The sequence below is a fragment of the Symphalangus syndactylus genome, chromosome 5 (assembly GCF_028878055.3).
Source record: "Symphalangus syndactylus isolate Jambi chromosome 5, NHGRI_mSymSyn1-v2.1_pri, whole genome shotgun sequence".
In the NCBI taxonomy this organism is placed as follows: domain Eukaryota; kingdom Metazoa; phylum Chordata; class Mammalia; order Primates; family Hylobatidae; genus Symphalangus; species Symphalangus syndactylus.
In genome coordinates, this window is record NC_072427.2 from 43111668 (window position 1) to 43133786 (window position 22119).

Genomic DNA, 22119 nt, shown 5'->3' on the forward strand with positions numbered 1-22119 from the left:
ATGTAACCCATGGAATTTGGCAAATGTGATCGTATGTGACTTGAGGCTAGTTTATAAAAGAGTGACTTCTGCCTGGCACTCTCTGTCCCATCACTTACTCTGCGGGAAGCCAACTACCATGACATTAAGATACTCAAGCAGCCTAGAGAGAGGTCCATGTGGTGACAAACTGAGTCCCCTTGCCACCCACCAGCCAGAGAACTGATTCTTGCCAGCAGTCATGCAAGTAAGCCATGTGGAAGCATTTCCTCCATCCCTGGAGAATTCTTTAGATGATCATAACACCTTGCCTGCAACCTCATTAGAGACCGCGCCAGACCCACGCGACTATATTGCTCCTGATTTCCCGATTCCTTCTCTGAACGTTTCTTTCTCTGTAGTGGATAACTAATATACCATTTTTCATGCTTTTGTTTCTGCTGTCATATTAAAAGGATATTTGGGCTGGGCACAGTGTCTCACACCTGTAATCCCAGCACTTTGGCAGGCTGAGGGGGGTGGATCATCTGAGGTCAAGAGTTCGAGACCAGCCTGGCCAACATGGCGAAATGCTGTCTCTATTAAAAATTCAAAAATTGGCTGGGCATGGTGGTGGGTGCCTGTAATCCCAGTACTTGGGAGGCTGAGGCAGGAGAATTGCTTGAACTCAGGAAGCAGAGGTTGTGGTGAGCCAAGATCACACCACTGCACTCCAGGCTGGGTAACACAGCAAGAGTCCATTTCAAAAAAAAAAAAAGAAAAGAAAAGAAAAAAAAAAACCTCAGATATTTGGAGGCTCCTGTTGAATGATATTTTCTCTGTATTACACATGCAGAAAGTACATATTTTATCAGAATATTTTATTTCAAGAGTTAACACTTTTTTCAAAAAGTAAAAACAATATAATTACTTCCCTGAGTATAAAGAACCAATTCTACAATAAAAGACCATTACAAAATTAAGCAATTAGAGGTACATAATTCTCTGCATTCAATTATACTCTATTTCAAATTTATTCTTAAAAATTTCATGTTTTGGAACTTTAATGTTTTCAAAAAAACCTCAAAACAACTCATTTTGCACCTGTGGTGTTAAGGTTATCAGTCTGATCTGTCTTTATCAAATTCAAGGGCAATCTTCAAAGCGGTGCTATTGAGGCCAACAGATTGCATGTTACATATGATAGAAACAATGATTCCTCTTGGGGGAACCTTGTTATTTATAGTCTCTGTATCCAGTTCTTCAGGAAGGACCAGCAGGACACTACTGGCGCCCACTGCCCCTCCAGTATGTGAAGCATAATGCCGTTGCTTTCTACAAGAGCCATACGTTTGTTTCTTTTCCACCACACCCCACGCCATTGCATATTTACCCTCTTTATCCCAAGACATCTCTGTGTTAGGGACTGGGGTCCACATCATAATCATTGTTTCTGGTTTGAGGTATCCAGGTAAAAGATTTTCATTTGAGTTCTTAAACAGCCTAACTTGGTAACCATAAAGCATCGCATTCCCAAATTTTAGAAGGTCACCCACTGTAGACAGAAATCCACCACCAGCCCATTTATAGGAGTTATCCACGTAAGGCGTGTTGACAAGACGTTTCTTTTTATTGTAAACATAAAATCTAAAAGGAAATAAGAAATGATCATTAAAAATTTCATAATCACTGGCTTCACACATGACGATAGAAAAATGTGTACATGAGAGAGATTGTATTTCAATGTAATGATCATACATTCTCAGAAACTATAAACTAACCACTAATTTTCAATATGATTCAGGTCCTAATGACACACAGATAACTAAGTAAGATAGTCTAATTACCTTTTGAATTAAAGCATAGAAAGTGGTTTTTTTCTATTGGTATGGCTTGTCCATGCTGAGTGTATCAAACTTTTAATACCTGCAAAAATGTATTCGTTAATATTACACATGACATATTTGCCCTGTGCATATGGAGAAAGTTATCATTGGGTAGACATTCCTTGTCCTTGGGGTTAATGCTGAATCGTGCCACAAATGAATTTTATAACCAAAGCTGTAAACATCCAAAGCACTTTGGGATGTTTAGGAATAAGGTTATTTGTAAGATGACTAGATTTCTTGGATAAAAATACCATATAAGCTGGGTGCAGCAGCCGGTGCCTGTAATCCCATTGACTCAGGAGGCTGAGGCAGGAGGATCGCTTGAGCCCAGGAGTTTGAGTCCAGCCTGGGCAGCAAAGCAAGACCCTATCTAAAAAAAAATTCTAAAAAAATACCATATACATATTATATATAATGATGTGACATGGTAGTTTCTTGGTGCAGTGGGAAAGGCTGGAGTTAGCAAACCCTAGTTTGAATCCTTTCTTCTTTTTTCAAGATTCTTACACGTCCCCTAAAAGTACAAGTCATAATATTGGGTAAAGTAGGGCTGGCAGTTAGGAAATGAGTGGCCACAGGTATGTGTCTGATGATTTAAAAAAAGAAAAAAGTCTAAAGGGGATCTTAGTATACTCTTTAGAGAACCAATGACTTGATAGGTGGTTTTCTCATTGTCTCAAAATCAACATGTCTGTCATGTTTCTTTCTCTCCATTAAAACCTTCATTATACAACATTTAATGACTTTCTTGCCCTAAACTCTCATACCCAATAAGACGCTAAATCCTATGTATGCAATCTCTGCTTTGTGTCTTACCCTTCTCCCTTCCTTCCATTCCTATGGAAGAGTTGTCCTATGACAACTCTCAAATTTTAGGCCCTCATTACTTTCTGTGTCAACTTCTGATTATATTTGTAATTCCAGTCAACCAAGTAAAATTAAATCTAAAAGGAGTTACATAATAGAAACACATTTTTTCATTGAGAAATAAATTTCTACTTTTCTTTTGAGACAGTCTTGCACTATTGCCTAGGCTGGACTGCAGCAGTACAATCATGGCTAACTGTAGCCTCAACCTCCAGGGCTCGAGCAATCTTCCTGCCTCAGCCTCTTGAGTAGCTGGGACCACAGGTGTGTACCACCATACCTGGCTAAGTTTTTTTTTTTTTTTTGGTACAGATGAAGGTCTCACTGTTGTCCAGTCTGGTCTCGAACTTCTGGCCTCAAGCAATCCACTCGCCTCTGCCTCCCAGAGTGCTGGGATTACAGGCATGAGCCACTGTGCCCAGCCAATAATCAGCTTTCTGTAACTTCTTTTTTTTTGAGACAGAGTCTCGCTCTGTTGATCAGGCTGGAGTTTGGTTCTCCTGCCTCAGCCTCCCCAGTAGCTGGGATTACATGTGCTGCCACCATGCCCAGCTAATTTTTTTTGTGTATATTTACTTATTTATTTTTGAGACAGAGTTTTGCTCTTATCGCCCAGGCTGGAGCACAGTGGTGCGATCTTGGCTCACTGCAACCTCCGCTTCCTGGGTTCAAGCGATTCTCCTGCCTCAGCCTCCCGAGTAGCTGGGATTACAGTTGTGCGCGACCACATCCGGCTAACTTTTGTATTTTTAGTAAAGGTGGGGTTTCGCCATGTTGGCCAAGCTGGTCTCAAACTCCTGACCTCAGGTGATCCGCCCACCTTGGCCTCTCAAAGTGTTGGGATTACAGGCATGAGCCACCATGCCCGGCCTATTGATTGATTTTTGAGACTGAGTCTTGCTCTGGTGCCCAGCCTGGAGTGCAGCAGCACAGTCTCAGCTCACTGTTCCTGGGTTAAAGTGATTCTCCTGCCTCAGCCTCCCCAGTAGCTGGGATTACAGGCATGCACCACTATGCCCAGCTAATTTTTTTTTTTTGTATTTTTAGTAGAGATGGGGCTTCATCATGTTGGCCAGGCTGGTTTCGAACTCCCGAACTCAGGTGATCTGCCTACCTCGACCTCCCAAAGTGCTGGGATTACAGGCGTGAGCCACTGTTCCCGGCCGATTTTTTTTTTGAAACAGAGTCTTGCTCTTTCACCCAGGCTGGAGTGCAGTGGCATGATCTCGGCACACTGTGATCTCCGCCTCTGGGGTTCAGGTGATTCTCCCTCAGCCTCCCGAGTAGCTGGGATTACAGGCATCAGCCTCCTGAGTAGCTAGGATTACAGGCGCCCACCACCATGCACAGCTAATCTATCTATATATATATATTTTATATTTTTAGTAGAAATGGGGTTTCCCTATGTTGGCCAGGCTGGTCAGGAACTCCTGACCTCGTGTAATCTGCCAGCCTTGGTTTCCCAAAGTGCTAGGATTACAGGTGTGAGCCACTGCGCCCAGCTCTGTAACTTCCTTTTAACAGTAAAGCATTTCAAACCACTTACATTAAGACTGGAAACTAGAACTCCTCAGTCATTCCTCTTTTAAATATAAAAATATGGAGACTTCTAGACTTTATAATTCTAGCTTTAATAAGCAAATTCTAGATTTTAATCTCTTAGTTCCTTTTCACATAGGACAAATTAGTACATTTTTATGAAAATAATTTTATTCAGCTGAAAGATAAACTTTACCATTTCAAATTCCTAGAACATTTCTGCTTAAAAGAATATAGACACAAGTTCTTGACTAAGTTACTGAGACATTTTTGTAACTAACTGATGGGATGATGCCAGATGACAAACAGCTTCTTCATACTTATTTATAAGAATCTCCAGATTCTGCACAAGAATGTTATATAACCACAGAAATCTACATCTACAAACTTAGAAACTAAAAATACTTTTTTTCAAGGGTGGGGGGACAGGGTCTCACTCTGTCACCCAGGCTGGAGTGCAGTGGTGTGATCCCAGGCTCAGGTAATCCCCCACCTCAGCCTCCTGAGTAGCTGGGACTACAGGCACACAAAACCTTGCCTGGCTAATTTTTGTATTTTTTGTAGAGACAGGTTTTTGCCATGTTGCTCAGGTTGGTCTCGAACTCCTGGGCTCAAGTGATCCACCTGCCTCTGCCTCCCAAAGTGCTGTGATTACAGGCATGAACCACTGAGCCCAGCCTTATTTTTAAAATGCTTCTTAAATGTCTTTAGAGACAATATTCATCACTTGGTATTTATTGTTATAAGAAGTTTGAAAACCAACATAATTTCAAATGCATGTTATAAAAACAATCCCACTTTAACATTTAGTATTAACATTTGAATTGAACTACCAGTAGAGAGTCTGTCAGCTAAAGGCATGAAAAAGAGCTTGATACAGAATAATTCTTATAATTCTAGAAGATACTTTAGAAATAGAAGGTAAAGGCCATATCTATACTGTCAAAATACAGCCAAAGTTGAGAGAAGGTGGGGATGATTAATGGGTACAAAAGAAACAGAAATAATTAATAAGATCCAGTATTTGAGAATACAACATGGTGATTATGGTCAATAAAAATTGTACATTTTAAAATAACTAAAAGAGTAGGATTGGATCATTTGTAACACAAAGGATAAATACTTGAGGGGATGGATAACTCATTTTACATGAGTGATTGTTTTGCATTGCATGCCTGTATCAAAACATCTCATGTACCCCATAAATATATACAGCTGCTATGTATCCATAAAAATTGAAATTAAAAATTTTAAACATTAAAAAATGCAGCAAACACTCCAGAAAACATTCATTTTATTTGGTTTTCATCCCATCTAGTTATAAAATTAGAAATTTTTGTTGCAAACACTGTGCCAAACACATAAAAAATATGGCCAAGTTCTAATAATAAGCCGAGGCATTGACTGAGGATTCCCCTATCAGCAAATTGAGTGTCTTTCAGTGGCAAGAACATTCACTGAGCTCCTTTGTGATGTTCACTTACAGAGTTATTTAGTGTACTTGCCTATACAGAGTATATTCGCTACACAGAATCAATATAGTTATGCGCCTAAACAGAAACAATGTTCCCACTGTTCCATTTAAGAAAATCCCAATTTTATTCAAGACAACAACATATCCAGTTAAAAACAATTCTCTTGCCTCCCTTACAGCTAAGTGTGATCTTGTGACTCAAATCTGAGCAAAAGAATTTAAGTGCTATTGTGAGGTGGGATTCTGGTGAGATACTTTTAAACATGTGACAGACACCGTATGGTACTATTTTAAACACATACATAAACACACAGAGAAGTGATAAAGAAGAGAAATATTTACCCCTGGAAACACAGTAACTCTAAAAAGCCTTAGTCAGGATATTATGAACAGGTTTACGGTTATACCCAACAAATCAGTAGACTACATAACAAGCTGGAAACATTTTTTTCCCCTCAAAATGGTACCATAAAACAAATGAATACAAACATATATATTTATTAAGTTTTACTTTAAGGTTTTATTTTTGTCTATATCTTTGAAAAGATTCCTTTTACTCCCTGAACTCCCCCAAAAAGCTGGTGCCTTTAAACTCTTAAAATAATTATTACAAAAAAGAATCAGAGTTGAGTTTTAGAGGCCCAAATAGATACTGTATCAAATAAAATAAATAAAGCAAATAGACAAAACATTTTCCTAGGTAACAATATTTCTTTCTTTTAGTGCCCTATTTTATTTCAGCAGCCCATTTTATCTAACTAAAATGAATCAACCACCCTTTAGAACCATTGAGAACTACCAAAAATTAAAACAAGACAAAACAAAAAAACCAAACCAAAAGCATCTCAGAGCTGATAGGGACCCTTAACACTAGAGATAGAAACCCACTGCCTTTTTTCAAAGAATAGAAAATAAAGTGAGCTAGGCTCACGCCTGTAATCCCAACACTTTGGGAGGCTGAGGAGGAAGGATCATTTGAGGTCAGGAGATCAGCCTGGGAAACACAGCAAGATCTCATCTCTACAAAAAAATTTAAAAATCAGCCAGGTGTGGTGGCACACATCTGTAGTTCCAGCTACTTGGAAGGCTGATACGGAGGATCACTTGAGCCAGGGAGTTCAAGGCTGCAGTGAGGTATGACTGTGCCACTGCATTCCTGCCTAGGCAACAGAGTGAGATCTTGTCTCAAAAAAAAAAAAGAAAATGAAATTAACTCACCATCATATGGCATATTTGGATTTTTGCGCAAGTCACAAGTTAATTACTCATCAAGAAAACAGGAAATAATAGCTGCTCTGCAGTCTGCACATTCACAGAGACTTAATTTCTAGCTTAGAAAAGAGGCTCGATGAGTGGACATAATGTCCTTCTCCCCCTTATACACAGAGCTAGACATCCATTTTCAAATTTTCAAATGTCTAGATCTAAATCATAGTAAGGTCATACATCTATGCCATCTTTACTAGAGAATCTTTTTTTAGATTCAGCTGACAACTTGTGGTATTTGTCTTTTGTTTTTGAGACAGGGTCTCATTCCATCGTCAGGTTAGAGTGCAGTGGCATGATCACAGCTCACTGCAGCATCAGCTTCCTGGGCTCAGGTGATCCTCCTTGCTCAGCCTCCAAATAGCTGGGACTACAGGCACATGCCACCATGCCCGGCTAATTTTTTTTGTACTGTCTGACAGGGTTTCACCATGTTGCCCAGGCTGGTCTTGAACACCTAGGCTCAAGCAATCCACCCCGCTTGGCCTCCCAATGGTATTTATCATTTTTCTTGTGCTTTCCAGTAAAACATAATGCTAGATCCAAAAATAATAAACAGAAAGAGTCTGAAGTAGCTGAGAACCACAGGCCATTTAAAAAATTAAAATTCATTGCTTGTTGCTAACCAAATTTATTTTGGGTCCCCAAGAAATCTCTTTTAGGCCATAAACTGATTTGCAATGCATATTTAATCCTTTTAAATAAGCTGATAATTAAACAATTATAATTTAAATAAACAGAAGATTGAACAAAACTAGTATGTAGATAGGAACATAAAGCTAAAAAATTTTCCAAAAAAAGCCACCATTTCATCTATTTCTTTATAAAGTGCAATTAAACCATTTGTAAAGCATGTACTAATGGAAATATGCATGGTAAAAGTAATAGTTGATTTGTTAAATGTGCTATCTTTCTAACAAATCAAATAATAAAATCGAAAATAAAATACCATAACTGTAAAATTCCTATTAGTAATTAAGCTTCAAAATTCTCTCCCAAAGCCCCTTTCACAAATTACTAGCAAAAATTATAATAAAATTTTAGTTTGACATATTCCACTGAATGGCTTTCAAACTTTTTTTTTAACCTCAACCCACAGTGAGGAATATATTTCTCCTTTTGACTGAATGAAAACACACACACACACACACACACACACACACACACACACATATCACACCCTTCTAAAACAGAACTTTTATGGAGCAACACAGTGGCCAGTGGCATAGATGGCTGGTTGTTCACAAAATTGACTCTTCTCTTCTTCTTTAGTAATAAAGTAAAGCAAGCCACATGCCTGCTCAGCTACAAATTACATTTCTCAGCCTCCCTTGTCACAAAGTGTGACCATACGGCTAAGGTTTTGCCAACAGAAGGTGGACAGAAATGAAGTGTGACACTTGAAAGTCTGGACCTTAAGGCCCTGAGTACATGCTCCATACCCTTTCTCTTTTCAGGAGGCTGGGGCACCTGCAGGGCTGTGATTGAGCTTCAGGTGTATAGACAGGGACACCACTGTGGAGAGAGGAGCGGTAAGATGGATGAATCTGGCCTCTTAAAGGCTTGTGGGGAACCAATCAGAATGGCTCACCTCAGGAATGCTGCAAGGGGGAATTAAACTTTTATTTTCCTCACGCCACTGCATTTTGGTGCCCCTTTAATGCAGCAACCTAACCTTTATCCCAAAGCTTATATTTACCTTTACTACCTGCAATGTACTTTATCATATTCTATTCTATTTTGTTCCATTAAAAAAAAGAAATCCTGGTACTCAACCCACTAAACTGATTTTCCAACTCAATAACTGGACATACAAACCTACAGTTTGAAAACCACTATGGTAGGAAGAGAGAGGAGTAAACAGATAAAAATCAGTAAAGAATACAAATACTTAAAAAACGGAATTAAGGCCGGGCGTGGTGGCTCACGCCTGTAATCCCAGCACTTTGGGAGGCCAAGGTGGGTGGATCACTTGAAGTCAGGAGATCGAGACTGGTGAAACCCCGGCTCTACTAAAAATACAAAAATTAGCCGGGTGTGGTGGTGTGCATCTGTAGTCCCAGCTACTCAGGAGGCTGAGGGAGGAGAATGGCGTCAACCTGGGAGGCAGAGCTTACAGTGAGCCGAGATCGCGCCACTGCACTCCAGCCTGGGTGACAGAGCAAGACTCCAACTCAAAAAAAAACGGAATTAATTCTGACCATAAATAATCAAGATATAACTCAACTGGCCATTTTATAAACTTCTGACTCACCCTCCTAACATTTGACACAACTGCCCTTTCATAAGTATTCTTTGTTCTTTCTGAATTAAAGTATTTTTGAAAAGTTACCAAGTATTTGCTTTCCAAATACTTTTTCCTCTAATAATAAAACCCCAAATTACTTTAAAAGGTCAAACAAATCTTTATCGCATTTGCTAATACTGTATCTCAAATTTTTCTCTACAAAATAAGCTCAAATGTTTATAATTTTAAAATTCAATACTTCCATGTGTGTTTTTTGAAGTATACCAGTTCAGACAAGAAATCTGTATTTGGTTCACATTATTTTAATCCTGTCTCATCTCAACTGAGCATGTAAATTTTTTAGCACTTTCATATAGTCTTGTGCTTGTTTTATTTAATTAACTAAGTAATTAATTAATGTTTAGAGACAGGATCTTGCTTTGTCACCCAGGCTGGAGAGCAGTGTATAATCATAGCTCACTGCAGCCTGAAACTCCAGGGCTCAAGTGATCCTCTCCTCCTGATTAACTAGGACCACAGGTGTGTGCTACTATGCCCGCCTAATTTTTAAAAGAATTTTTGTAGGGACGGGGTCTCACTCTGTTGCCAAGGCTGGTCTCAAACTCCTGGCCTCAAATGATCCTCCTGCCTTGGCCTCTCAAAGTGCTGGGATTACAGGCATGAGCCACACAGCACCTGGCCAGAGTTATTTTAGATTATGCAAATTAGTAGTTAAAACTCTAAGTCATAGAAAATGTCTCCATAAGAGAAAGCATAAATTAAAATATAAAATTTGTAAAAGCTAAAAAGCTGACTAAACCCTTTCCTATTATAGTGGTAAATGAATCAAATATGAAATTATATAAAATCATAGCATTTTTCACTCCTAAGGGTAAAAATTCTAGTTAACTTGTCAAAATCTGTTCTAAAGCTTCTCCATAAAATATTAAAGTCTGCTTAAGCAATTTTTCTGCTTAAGCAATTTGCCTAGAATTTTGTCTGAACACCCAATTCAAATTTACATAAGTAACTTCAACTTGATATTTTATATTTAAAAGCTGTAGAAGAAAATGGAGAGAAAATGTGGTTTAAATGTTTTAAATCTTAAAACTTATTAAAAAGTATCTAAGGATGCCTCACTGTAAAATAGTGTTTATACCCAGATAGTTTTTAAGTGTTCAATTATTTTAGATATTACTTTGTATTTTTATAATATATAAAAAAAAAATTTTTTTTGAGATGGGGTCTCGCTCTCTTGCCCAGGCTGGAGTGCAGTAGTGCAATCACAGCTCAGTGGAGCCTCAACTTCCCAGGCTCAAGTGATCCTCCCAACTCAGCCTCCCAAGTAGTCAGGACTACAGGTACACACTACCATGCCTGGCTAATTTTTTTTGTACTTTTGGTAGAGATGAGGTTTTACCATGTTACCCAGGCTGGTCTTGAACTCCTGAGCTCAGACGATCCACCTGCTTCGGCCTTCCAAAGTGATGGGATTACAGGCGTGAGCCACATTGCCCCGCCCCCAAAATCTTAATTACCCTTGTTAAGGGCATGTAGCAGAGGTCTGCATAATCCAAATAAGAAGAGCATTTTAATGTTTACTATCAACACACACAAAGCAGAAAATCATTCAATTAAACATATACACATATACATAAAAAAGAACAAAATCACGTCCTTTGCAGCAACATAAATGTAGCTAGAGGCCATTATCCTAAGTGAATTAATGTAGAAACAGAAAATCAAATACCACACATTCTCACCTACAAGTAGGAGCCAAACACTGGGTACACATGAACATAAAGATGGAAACGAGACACCAAGGACTCAAAAAAGGGGGATGCAGAGAGGAGGGCAAGGGTTGAAAAACTACTTATTAGGTACTAAGCTCATTATTTGGGTGACAGGTTCAATTTAAGTCCAAACCTCAGCATTATATAATATATCCATGTAACAAACCTGCACATGTACACCCTGAATCTAAAATAATAATTACAAAAAGAAATTAGGGGATTACCATGCTAGCTACATAAGTAAAGGGCAGTGTGGCCCCACTGATAACTATGTCACATAATCATCATATTCTTTTTTTTTGTTGGGGGGTGCAACAGAGTCTTGCTCTGTTACTCAGACTAGAGTGTAGTGGGGCGAACTCGGCTCGCTACAACCTCCACCTTCTGGGCTCAAACAATCCTCCCACCTCAGCCTCCCGAGTAACGAGGACTACAGGCATGCACCACCATGCCTGGCTAATTTTTGTATTTTTTGTGGAGACGGGGTCTCACTATGTTGCCTCAGCTAGTCTCAAACTCTTGGGCTCAAGCAATCCTCCTGCCTTGGCCTCCCAAAGTGCTGGGATTACAGGTGTGAACCACCGTGCCTAGTCATAACATGTATTCTTTTTGAAAGAAAATGTATGTACTTAATTGAATTATTTGCTAGATGTTGGTCTGTAAGCTCCTGGAGGGCAGGAGCTATGTCAGGTTAGCTCTACTATGTGGTACAGTATGTGGCATGTAGTATTTGCTTAATAAATATTTACAAATGTAAGGCAAAACGAAACAAAAAATTCACATATAGGTAAGCAATCTAATAACTATTTACTGTTGCAGTTTTCATATTTCATATACTATTTTAAAAGCAACATATTAAATAATGACAGTGACAGATTATAACTCATTGACTAAAATAAGAATCCATGAGTGCATACTGGTATGAATAAATAGAGAGAAGGGAAAGCACTTTTTTTTCTGAGATGGAGTCTCACTTTGTCGCCCAGGCTGGAGTGCAGTGGCATGATCTTGGCTCACTGCAACCTCTGCCTCCTGGGTTCAAGAGATTCTCCTGCCTCAGACTCCTGAGTAGCTGAGATTACAGGTGCATGCCACCATGCCCGGCTGATTTTTTGTATTTTCTGTAGAGATAGGGTTTCGCCATGTTGGCCAGGCTGGTCTCAAACTCTGTCTCATATGATCCGCCCGCCTCAGCCTCCCAAAGTGATGGGATTACAGGCGTGAGCCACCACCCCGGCCCGCACCTTCTTATAATAGAATGTCAACTGATAAATATAGAATGGATGATGGAATTAGAAAATCACCATTTGACAACCATCACTGTAATAACTGATTCAGTCATGAATCATTGATAGATGCTAAAACTAGTAGAAAGTTTGATGAGAAACAGGATTTTTACATCATCTCAAATTATCTCCTCCAAATATACTTGTTAATTATAAAGTAAAAATAGTAACTTTACAATAACCTGACAGGCACCACCTCAAAAAGTGATTAAAATACCATCAGCAATAATGGGACAAACTGATGTCAAGTCACTTCTGATAGATATGACAAGCAAATGCAATGTGAGATCATGGATTAGATCCTAGACCAGAAAAAAAAGTTTTTCTGCTCTTTTGCTATAAAGGACATTATTGGAACAACTGGCAAAATTTGAGTAAGGTCTGTAGATCTGACAAAAGCACTGTATCTATGTTAATTTCCCAAATGTCCTTGTTTTTTTTGTTTTTTTTTTTTTTTCGTTTTTTGAGATGGAGTCTTGCTCTTTCGCCCAGCCTGAAGTGCAGTGGCACGATCTTGGCTTACCGCAACCTCCACCTCCTGAATTCAAGCGATTCTCCTGCATCAGCCTCCCGCGTGGCTGTGATTATAGGCACCTGCCAACACGCCCGGCTAATTTTTGCATTTTTAGTAGAGAGAGGGTTTTCACCATATTGGCCAGGCTGGTCTCGAACTCCTGACCTCAGGTGATCCACCCACCTCGGCCTTCCAAACTGTTGGGATTACAGGCGTGAGCCACCACGCCCGGCCCCGAATGTCCTTGTTTTTAGAAAATACACATTTAAATATTTATAGGTAAAGGGGTATCACGTCTACAACTTATTTCCAAATGGTTCAGAAACAAACACATACGTAGACAGAAAGGTAATGCAAATAAGGTAAACTAACATTAAGGGAATCTGAGTAAAGGGGATATGTGAATCCTTTGTACTACTCTTGCAACTTTTCTGTAAGTATAAAATTATTTCAAAACAGTATGAAAACAATTAAAAACTAATAACATGTAAACAAAGCATTAGTTAAAACCTTAAAAAGGAATGGTTAAAGAGCAAATTACAGATGCTCACAGTGGGTGCAATTTTGGTTTAGTTATTCATGTTTCAGTTATTAATATTATTGCTATCTTTCATCAAAGGGTCTCAGTGTACTTTATAAACATGTTTTACTTCCTTCACTTTACAGATGAGAAAACAGACATGTAGAAAAGCTCCCAAAATGTGGCAAGTTGATTTTGGAATGGAAACAAAGAAAATATGACTTTTAATTAATAACATAGTGTTAAGATGCGATATAGCTAGATACAGCAGAAGGTATTCATTTACCTTGCTCTATTGTAAATCACTGGCTCGTTTTCTTCCTGCACAGTTGTCAGCATATCCAAGTCATGGAATATTTTCTGCATATAGTCCAAATATTTACATCCTGAAGCTCTCTCTACTATGGCTGCCAGTAGGGTATAGCCAAAAGTTGAATACAAAAACTGACTACCTTGAGACATCATTGCGAGGAGGAAAAAAATAAAATGCTTGATTATTATTCAAAAATATATAAAATATATTCCCACTGAAAATTGGCATGCCTTTAAAACTGGAATATTTTACTTCAGCATTCAGAAAAAGAACACAGGCAATATATAAACAAATTGAGTTAACTTTGCAACTGTCCTTATTCCAAGTCCTTAACACAAGGATAAAATTATGATCAGCATAATACTTAACATTTCACATAAATCTGCTCCTTTCTCTGATAATAAAGTAAGCAAATAAATCCTACCTCAAAATAAAACAAAAATATTTCAAAGTGACAACAAAACAGAAAGAGGAAGAAAAGAAAAGCAAATTTGATTTCTTGAGTCAACTTTGTTCTTAATCTACCTCTACTCATTGTTTAGGGCATAAATGGGCAAACACGTTCTTATTTTAATAAAATATATGGGTCAGGAGCGGTGGCTCACTCCTCTATCCTAGCACTTTGGGAGGCCACGGGGGGAGGATCACCTGAGAGTCAGGAGTTCGAGACCAGCCTGGCCAACATGGTGAAACTCTGTCTCTACTAAAATATAAAAATTAGCCAGGTGTGGTGGCGGGCACCCGTAATCCCAGCTGCTCAGGAGGCTGAAGAAGGAAAATCGCTTAAACCCAGGAGGCGGAGCTTCCAGTGAGCCGAGATCGTGCCACTGCACTCCAGCCTGGGCAACAGGGCCAGACTCCATCTCAAAAAAATAAATAAATAAATAAAAATAAAATAAAATAAATAAATAAAAAATAAAATATATGTAGGCACACAAACTTTGTTTCAAATACATATTTAAATTTAAATATATATTCAAATATATATAGTGTTTCAGATAAATAACTTTATATCATTTTGGGTTCTGGACAAACTCAAACTGGTTTGAGACACAGTCTTGCTCTTGTTGTTGCCCAAGCTAGAGTAAAGTGGTATGATCACAACTCACAGCAACCTTGAACTCCTGGGCTCAGGGATACTCCTGCCTCAGCCTCCTGAGTAGCTGGGACTACTTACACACGCAGGCCACTGAACCTGGCTAATTTAAAAAATTTTTTGGAGAAACAGGGCTTTGCTTTGTTGCCCAGACTAGTCTTAAACTCCTGGGCTCAAGCGATCCTCCCACCTTTGCCTCCCTAAGTGCTGGGATTATAGGCGTGAGCCAACTATGCCCAGCATAGAACTTTATTTTTAAGATAAAATCCATAATTATATTTTATTTGCTCTTATTAGTCATATCTATATAATATCTATTCAACTAAAAGCTTTTAAAATGAAAACAGAATATAAGTATATAAAACTATAGTAAATTTAGATATTAAGTAGCTTCAATAGGCACCAAATCAAAAAATAAAACAAAGATAATTATTTGTATAGATCAGCTTTTTGGGAAAAAATTATTGATGAACACTCATTTCTTTAAGAAATAAAGGCACAAAATAAGTTGAGCAATTTAAATTCTAACTAAATACTAAAATATCAGCAATACCTTATCATGTCTACTTTGGTCCAGGTTGTATTTAGAGAACTATTATTCCAACATTTCTCCATAAGTTTGCAGGAACATCTTGATACTGAGAATCCTCTAAAAGACTGGGTAGTCTCCAATGAGGCAAAATTTAAACAACAAGCTGCCTGGATGCTAGGCTTTGTTAGAAACTACAGACAAAAACGCAAGCACCAGACTAGTCCATATCACAATCATCAACCTCAATGAATGCACTCCGGATGGTATCAGTTTGGATTTCCTGAAAATTAACATTTCAGTAATGATGATTTTGTTAAGAGAAGGGATTAACACTCACCAGGTTTAAAGAACAAAGGATCATTTTTAAATAATCTTAGGGATTCAATTGAATTTTCAAACTTTTCTCTCAAATATAATTCGCCTTGTTCAAAATCATTCTTTTTCTTGCCAGGTTTTGAATTCCGGCATTTGGCTTCATTCTCCTGCTCTGTTTTAAATTTAGTAAAATCATTCTTTTCATTACTTTTGCCTTCTTTTTCTTGCTCAAATGCAACATTCTCTTTCATCATCTTCAAGGCTTTATAAGCTTTCTCTTCTTTCACCTTTTTTATGTCCTTTTCATAATGACGAATTCCACTTAAATGGGAAATCAGTAATCTTGTTGTGACAGAAACCTAATTGTAAAAACATGAAAATTCAATTACAATATTAACCTGAAAAATAGAAAGTTAGTTGCCTTGGAATAATGTCTCAGTAATATTTTCCATTTAGAACTGCTGTTCGGAAAATGTCATGTACAAATCCTTAGCCTCAAATTTCAGAAAAACACCTACCTGATTATCATCTGGATTAAGAAAAACTAATACATTAACAATAACTAAAAACTAGCCAAAGAATCCTATGAAACATTTTAAATATAAATTCCAGCATAAACCATTTAACATGCGATTAGTAAAATGAACTGTGAGTTTCACTACCTTTTCACCTTCATATTCTTTTTCTGGGAATTCGGGAACATAATGTTGTACTGGAATATCAAGATCCAGTTTCCCTGCTTCCCACAATTTGGCAAGAGCAACCATGGTGAGACTTTTGCTGATGCTGGCAATTCGCATAACTGTCTCTGGCTTACATGGTACTCGGTTCTCAACATCAGCATAACCTAAACCTTTGGGGGAAAAAAGCAAAAAGTCACTATTAACAGGCTTCATGGTCAAACAAGTCTTCAAAAACTGAAATAAGACTATCTTTAAACATGCTGTGTTTATCTAAAAGAAAAGTACTCCACTTTTATAAGTTACTTAACACTGGACATGTAAAGGATTAAAATCTTAGTATACCAGTAAGCCTAACAATTTAACCTTATAACTGAAGTGAAATTGTACCCTGTTTGCAATAGCAATTTTCTATGACTTAGATACAAATTTTTCTTAGCTTATCTAAACAACTGAGTTATTCCACATTTTAAATAAAGTATTCTTTAAAGAAAACATCATTATTCTTCTTCAGATTATATTTATTTTTGACTTTTGAGTAAATTTCCACTGAATTCCTTGAAATAGCCACTCAATAAAAGTAAGTGTGGGCCAGGTGCGGTAACTCATGCCTATAATCTGAGCACTTTGGGTGGCTGAGGTGAGCAGATCACCTGAGGTTGGGAGTTCAAGACTAGCCTGGCCAACATGGTAAAACCCCATCTCTACTAAAAATACAAAAATTAGCCGGGCATGGTGGCGTGTGCCTGTAATCCCAGCTACTTGGGAGGCTGAGGCAGGAGAATTGCTTGAACGTGGGAGGCAGAGGTTGCGGTGAGCTGAGAACACACCACTGCACTCCAGCCAGGGCGACACAGTGAAACTCTGTCTCAAAAATGTGTGAAAAGATGTCCTGCAAACCAAATCTAGCTAACCATCAATTTAATTCGACTGCAAACCAGAAGAATAATTATGGACTAACTTAAAGCTTTTTCTAGAAAAAATTTTAAATTTGGTTTCCATGTTCTCACAGGCTGAAAGTGTGTAAATCTAACTAAGAAAGAGAAAGTGCCTGTAATCCCAGCACTTTGGGAGGTGGAGATGGGTGGATTACTTGAGCTCAGGAGTTCGAGACTAGCCTGAGCAACATGGTAGAAACCGCATCTCTACAAAATATACAAAAAAGAAAGAAAGAAAGAAAGAAAGAAAGAAAGAAAGAAAGAAAGAAAGAAAGAAAGAAAGAAAGAAGGAAGGAAGGAAGGAAGGAAGGAAGGAAGGAAGGAAGGAAGGAAGGAAAGAAAGAAAGAAAAAAGCCTGGCATGGTGGAGTGCACCTGTAGTCTCAGCTACTCGGGAGGCTGAGGTGGGAGAATCATCTGAGCCCAGGAGTTTGAGACTGCAGTGAGCCAAGATCACACCACTGCACACCAGCCTGGGTGACACAGTAAGAGATCCTGTCCAATAAATAAATAAATAAATAAATAAAATAAATAAATAAATAAAAGAGAACCGAGATCTGAAAAGAAATAAAAGGAATACAATGACTATAAATTTGTATAATCTTAAATATCTAAAAAATATTTGCATAAAGTCCATAAAGCTGACATTTATATAATTTTTGATTATAAGACTTATCATAAATTAGGTATAATGATTAGACTATACTTATACTTGAAGGAAGAATCATTTTCCTTTTTTAAAAAATTTTAAGCTGGGCACGGTGGCTCACGCCTGTAATCCCAGCACTTTGGGATGCCGAGGCAGGCGGATCACCTGAGGTCGGGAGTTCGAGACCAGCCTGACCAACGTGGAGAAACCCCGTCTCTACTTAAAATGCAAAAATTAGCCAGGCGTGGTGGTGCATGCCTGTAATCCCAACTACTTGGGAGGACGAGGCAGGAGAATCACTTGAACCTGGGAGGTGGAGGTTGCGGTGAGCTGAGATTGCAACATTGCACTCCAGCCTGGGCAACAAGAGTGAAACTCAAAAAAAAAAATAAATAAAATAAATAAATAAATAATTTTTTTTATAGAGACACAGGTGTCGCTATGGTGCCTGAGCTGGTCTCAAACTTCTGGCCTTCAGTGATCCTTCCTCCCTGGCCTCCCTAAGCGCTGGGATTACAGGCGTGCGCCACCTCAACTGGCCCATTTTCCTTCAAATTCAAACCCCTACTGCGCCCATCAACTTACTGCCTTTAAATGGCATATGAAACATTTTTTTTTTCTTTTTTTTGAGACAGAGTCTCGCTGTTGCCCAGGCTGGAGGGCAGTGACACGATCTCAGCTCACTGTAAACCTCCACCTCCCGAGTTCAAGCGACTCTTGTGCCCTGGCCTCCCGAGTAGCTGAGATTACAGGCACGCACTAGCAAGCCTGGCTAATTTTTTGTGTTTTTAGTAGAGATGGGGTTTTGCCACGTTGTCCAGGCTAGTCTCGAACTCCTAAGCTCAGGCAACCCACCTGCCTCTGCCTCTCAAAGTGCTAGGATTACAGGCGTGAGCCACTGCACCCGGCCTGAAACATCATTTTCTAAAAGTGGGACTCCTAGAAACCTAGGATGACCAATTAGATCAATTTCTGTGCAACAGAGAAGTTATGAAAAATAATGCCTTGATAAAAGTATCATAAAATGAATAGAAATCCCTCTCCCTAAGTTTCTTGCCTTCTGTTTGAAAAAAATAGTTGACACCTCTGCCTGGTTAAAAAGCCTAATAAAGTAGACTGAAAAGTCATTAAAGACAAGGAATAGTGTATAACCCCAGTACTTAGTACTTTGCTTTTTATGGAAGAGAGGCCTCAAGAAATTGTTAACTTAATTAAAAAAGAAAACTTCACAAATTCTGAGTTTTTTTTTTTTTTTTTTTTTTTTTTTTTGAGACGGAGTCTCGCTCTGTCGCCCAGGCTGGAGTGCAGTGGCGCGATCTCGGCTCACTGCAAGCTCCGCCTCCCGGGTTCACGCCATTCTCCTGCCTCAGCCTCTCCAAGTAGCTGGGACTACAGGCGCCCGCCACCACGCCCGGCTAATTTTTTGTATTTTTAGTAGAGACGGGGTTTCACTGTGGTCTCGATCTCCTGACCTCGTGATCCACCCGCCTCGGCCTCCCAAAGTGCTGGGATTACAAGCGTGAGCTTTATCTACCCGTAAGTGTTACCTACAAGTACTCACTTAATGGATTGTTCTACACAGTAGTTACCCCTTATCTGTGGTTTCGCTTTCCTCAGTTTCAGTTATCCATGGTCCGAAAGTATTAAATAGAAAATTCCAGAAATAAACAATTCGTAAGCTTTAAATTGCATGCCACTCAGAGTATTGTTGTGATTGTTCTATTTTATTATTGTTGTTAATCTCTTACTATGCCTGATTTATAAATTAAACTTTATCATAGGTATGTATATATAAGATAAAATAAGTATATACAGGGTTCAATACCATCCACGTTTGCAGGCATCCACTGAGGGTCTTGGAATATATCCCGAGGATAAGGAGGGACTACTATATACAACTTTCAGACCAATAAATCCAGTCCTAAGAGAAAAGTGGGAGTGGGTAGCCATCTTCATGACTCCAATTTATTAGTCACATTTTAAACCTTACTGTGATTTAAAAACACCTGATTCTTTATTATGTTAGATGTTTTCTCTACAATATGCATCGTTTTATGTAAATGCAATAGCATTTCATGGGATCCACTCTAACTAGTAAAACAATATTTTATTTACCAACTGGCACAGAACAAAACAACAATTTTCTGAACCCACCTTCTGACCAGACTTCTTTTCCATCTACAGAAACTCCAACCACTATGCCCGGTGCGCCCACCTCATCCTAAGACCGAAGGGGAAAGAACCGACAGTTTACGGGCCTGCTGAAAAAGCCCAGCGCTCTCCTCGGGGGCCTTCCAAAGCCCCGCCCCCTGAGTCTGGGCCCGCCCCCTCCACCTGGGCCCCGCCCACCTCGTCCCAGGCCATGCTCACACAAGGGATGTGCCTGTCAGCCCCCTAGTGGGAAGGGGCGGTCCCCGAGACAGGCGGTGACCTCCGCCCAGATTTGGGGAACCCCCAAGAGCGTCTGACCACGGCTTGGCGGTAGGGAAATGGGAAGTCTTTCTCGGAAGCCGATCGCGGGCACCCCGCCGCCCCGGGTGGGGTCCACTCAGCCCCCGACAGCACCGCCGAGAGGGGTGGATCCCCGGCCCCCTACGCCCCCCGCCCCAGTGGCCGCACCTTGATCCTGTGCAGCAGGTCGCGGCTGCTCTCGATGGCTCTGGCGAAGCACCTGGAGCGGGGCGGCGCCGGGGTCTGCGGAGACCACGGGGCGAGAGACTGCTCCTGTGGCGGCTCGCCCAGAGGCGACGCCTCAGGGTCGGGGGCCGCGGGGGACTGCGCCGGGGCCGCGCCCCTCAGCCCACCCGCTAGTTTCACCCCGAGCGCCAGCCCCAGCCCCAGCCCAAGGCCCCCGACCCAGCCGTGGCCGAGCGGCGGCAGCCCGGCGCGCTGATGGACCCCGCGTCGTCCGCAGCTTGAGGCCAAGCCCCCGGGGGCGGCAGCCCGGGCACTCACTGCTGACAGGAGCCGGTACATGGCGTCTCTGCACAGCTGGCCGCCACCGAACTCACGCAGACCCGGCCGGCCGCGGCGCGGGGCGGAGGGAAGGACAGGGGGCGGGACGGGGGCGGGGACCGCGGTCAGACCCTAGCAGTCGACGCCTGACGACCCGAGCGCCGATAGCATCGAGCCCTTCCTCCTTTCCCTTTTCTTGTCTCTTCCTTGTGTCTCTCTTTCCTTTTTTTCCTTTGCTTACCCTCTGATCAAGCGTCACCTCCAAGAAGCCTTCCTAGTTCACGTCCCATGGGAGTTCTCGCCCTTACCATCTTGCCCCTCAGTGTGCACACTTCTTTAACAACCGTTAACACTTTGTATCATTTAACTACTTGCCAGATTCCTTACCAGACTGGGACTTCTTCGGGGAGCCTAGACTTAGTTTTGGATCCTCAACTTCTGGAACAGCGCAGGGCACACAGTAGACGCTCAGCAGGCATTTCCTTTCCCTTTAGAGATGCCTTTCTCCTTTCCTTTCCCTTTCTCCTTTCCTCCTTTAGAACGCACTTCTTTTCTCTCTCTTGCCATCTCCCTTATGTCTCATTTCAATTCACCCATTTCCCTAAAGATGTTTTAAAATCTATCGCTTCTGGAATTCTAGCTCCACACTGTACCAAAGACATGAAGTTACACCCAGACCTTATATTACCTTTCTTTTGCTATAAAAGATGAAGTGTTTTTTTAAAAATTTCGTGCTTGAAAAATTTTAATCCAAAAGTAACTCTTGTAATTTACAATTACCTATGATTTCTTAGCATCTGTAAATGATCAGACATTCTTGTGAAATAAGAAACCTAATCTCAAATTGCTACAAAATGTAAAATGTGTATAAAATCCTAGTTTAACATGTAATGAAATTGATATGTTAATTTGAAGTTACTCAAACATTTATCAGTTTTGCAATTTTTATATTTTGGGACACACACACACACACACACACACACACACGATCTTTGAAAGCTTGTAGGCTTTAGACCTTCAGCACTGGGGCAATATGCCCCATATACAAAATGGTCCTGTCTTTTCTTGCAGGTGGAATAAAGAAGAAAGCTCACAGACTTGAACTGACAAGCCATCAGGAGAAACATATTGAGGTAATTAACTTATTGAGTAAACATATGCATACCTCAAAATAAATATATTGAGGTAATAATTATTTAATAGGAGGAAAAGGCAATAATGGTATCTATACCTAGCAAGAAAATAGTGGGGCTAAATAAGTAAAGCTTCTGGGGCTACTCATAAAACCCAAGACTCCAAGACACCAGAA

At 40.0% G+C, this 22119-nt stretch overlaps 1 protein-coding gene across 3 annotated transcripts; it reads right to left on the reverse strand.

The window, feature by feature from the left end:
- Positions 1-822: 822 nt before the first annotated feature.
- LACTB (lactamase beta) lies at positions 823-20961 on the reverse strand. 3 transcript variants are annotated; one of them, XM_063638931.1, is made up of 7 exons: positions 20811-20913; positions 20475-20549; positions 20010-20076; positions 16252-16442; positions 15612-15948; positions 13620-13785; positions 823-1605 (listed from the first exon to the last, which is right to left on the reverse strand). In XM_063638931.1, exons 1-7 carry the CDS (start codon positions 20829-20831, stop codon positions 1080-1082), a joined length of 1383 nt encoding a protein of 460 aa, XP_063495001.1. In that variant the 5' UTR covers positions 20832-20913; the 3' UTR covers positions 823-1079. The 3 variants fall into 3 exon arrangements, with proteins under 3 accessions (XP_063495001.1, XP_055134210.1, XP_063495002.1); XM_055278235.2 differs by having other exon boundaries at positions 20475-20961; XM_063638932.1 differs by lacking the exon at positions 823-1605 and having other exon boundaries at positions 13620-13781; positions 20475-20913.
- Positions 20962-22119: the final 1158 nt, after the last annotated feature.

What these genes read in the sequence shown, in the direction of transcription:
- LACTB (XM_055278235.2), bottom strand. Translation starts at nt 20,831, where the DNA reads ATGTACCGGCTCCTGTCAGCAGTGAGTGCCCGGGCTGCCGCCCCCGGG. An exon ending in TCCTTTGTTCTTTAAACCTG is followed by an intron (nt 13,786 to 15,611) that starts GTGAGTGTTAAT and finishes TGATGTCTCAAG; the next exon opens with GTAGTCAGTTTTTGTATTCA. An exon ending in GTGATTTACAATAGAGCAAG is followed by an intron (nt 1,606 to 13,619) that starts GTAAATGAATAC and finishes ATTTCCTTTTAG; the next exon opens with ATTTTATGTTTACAATAAAA.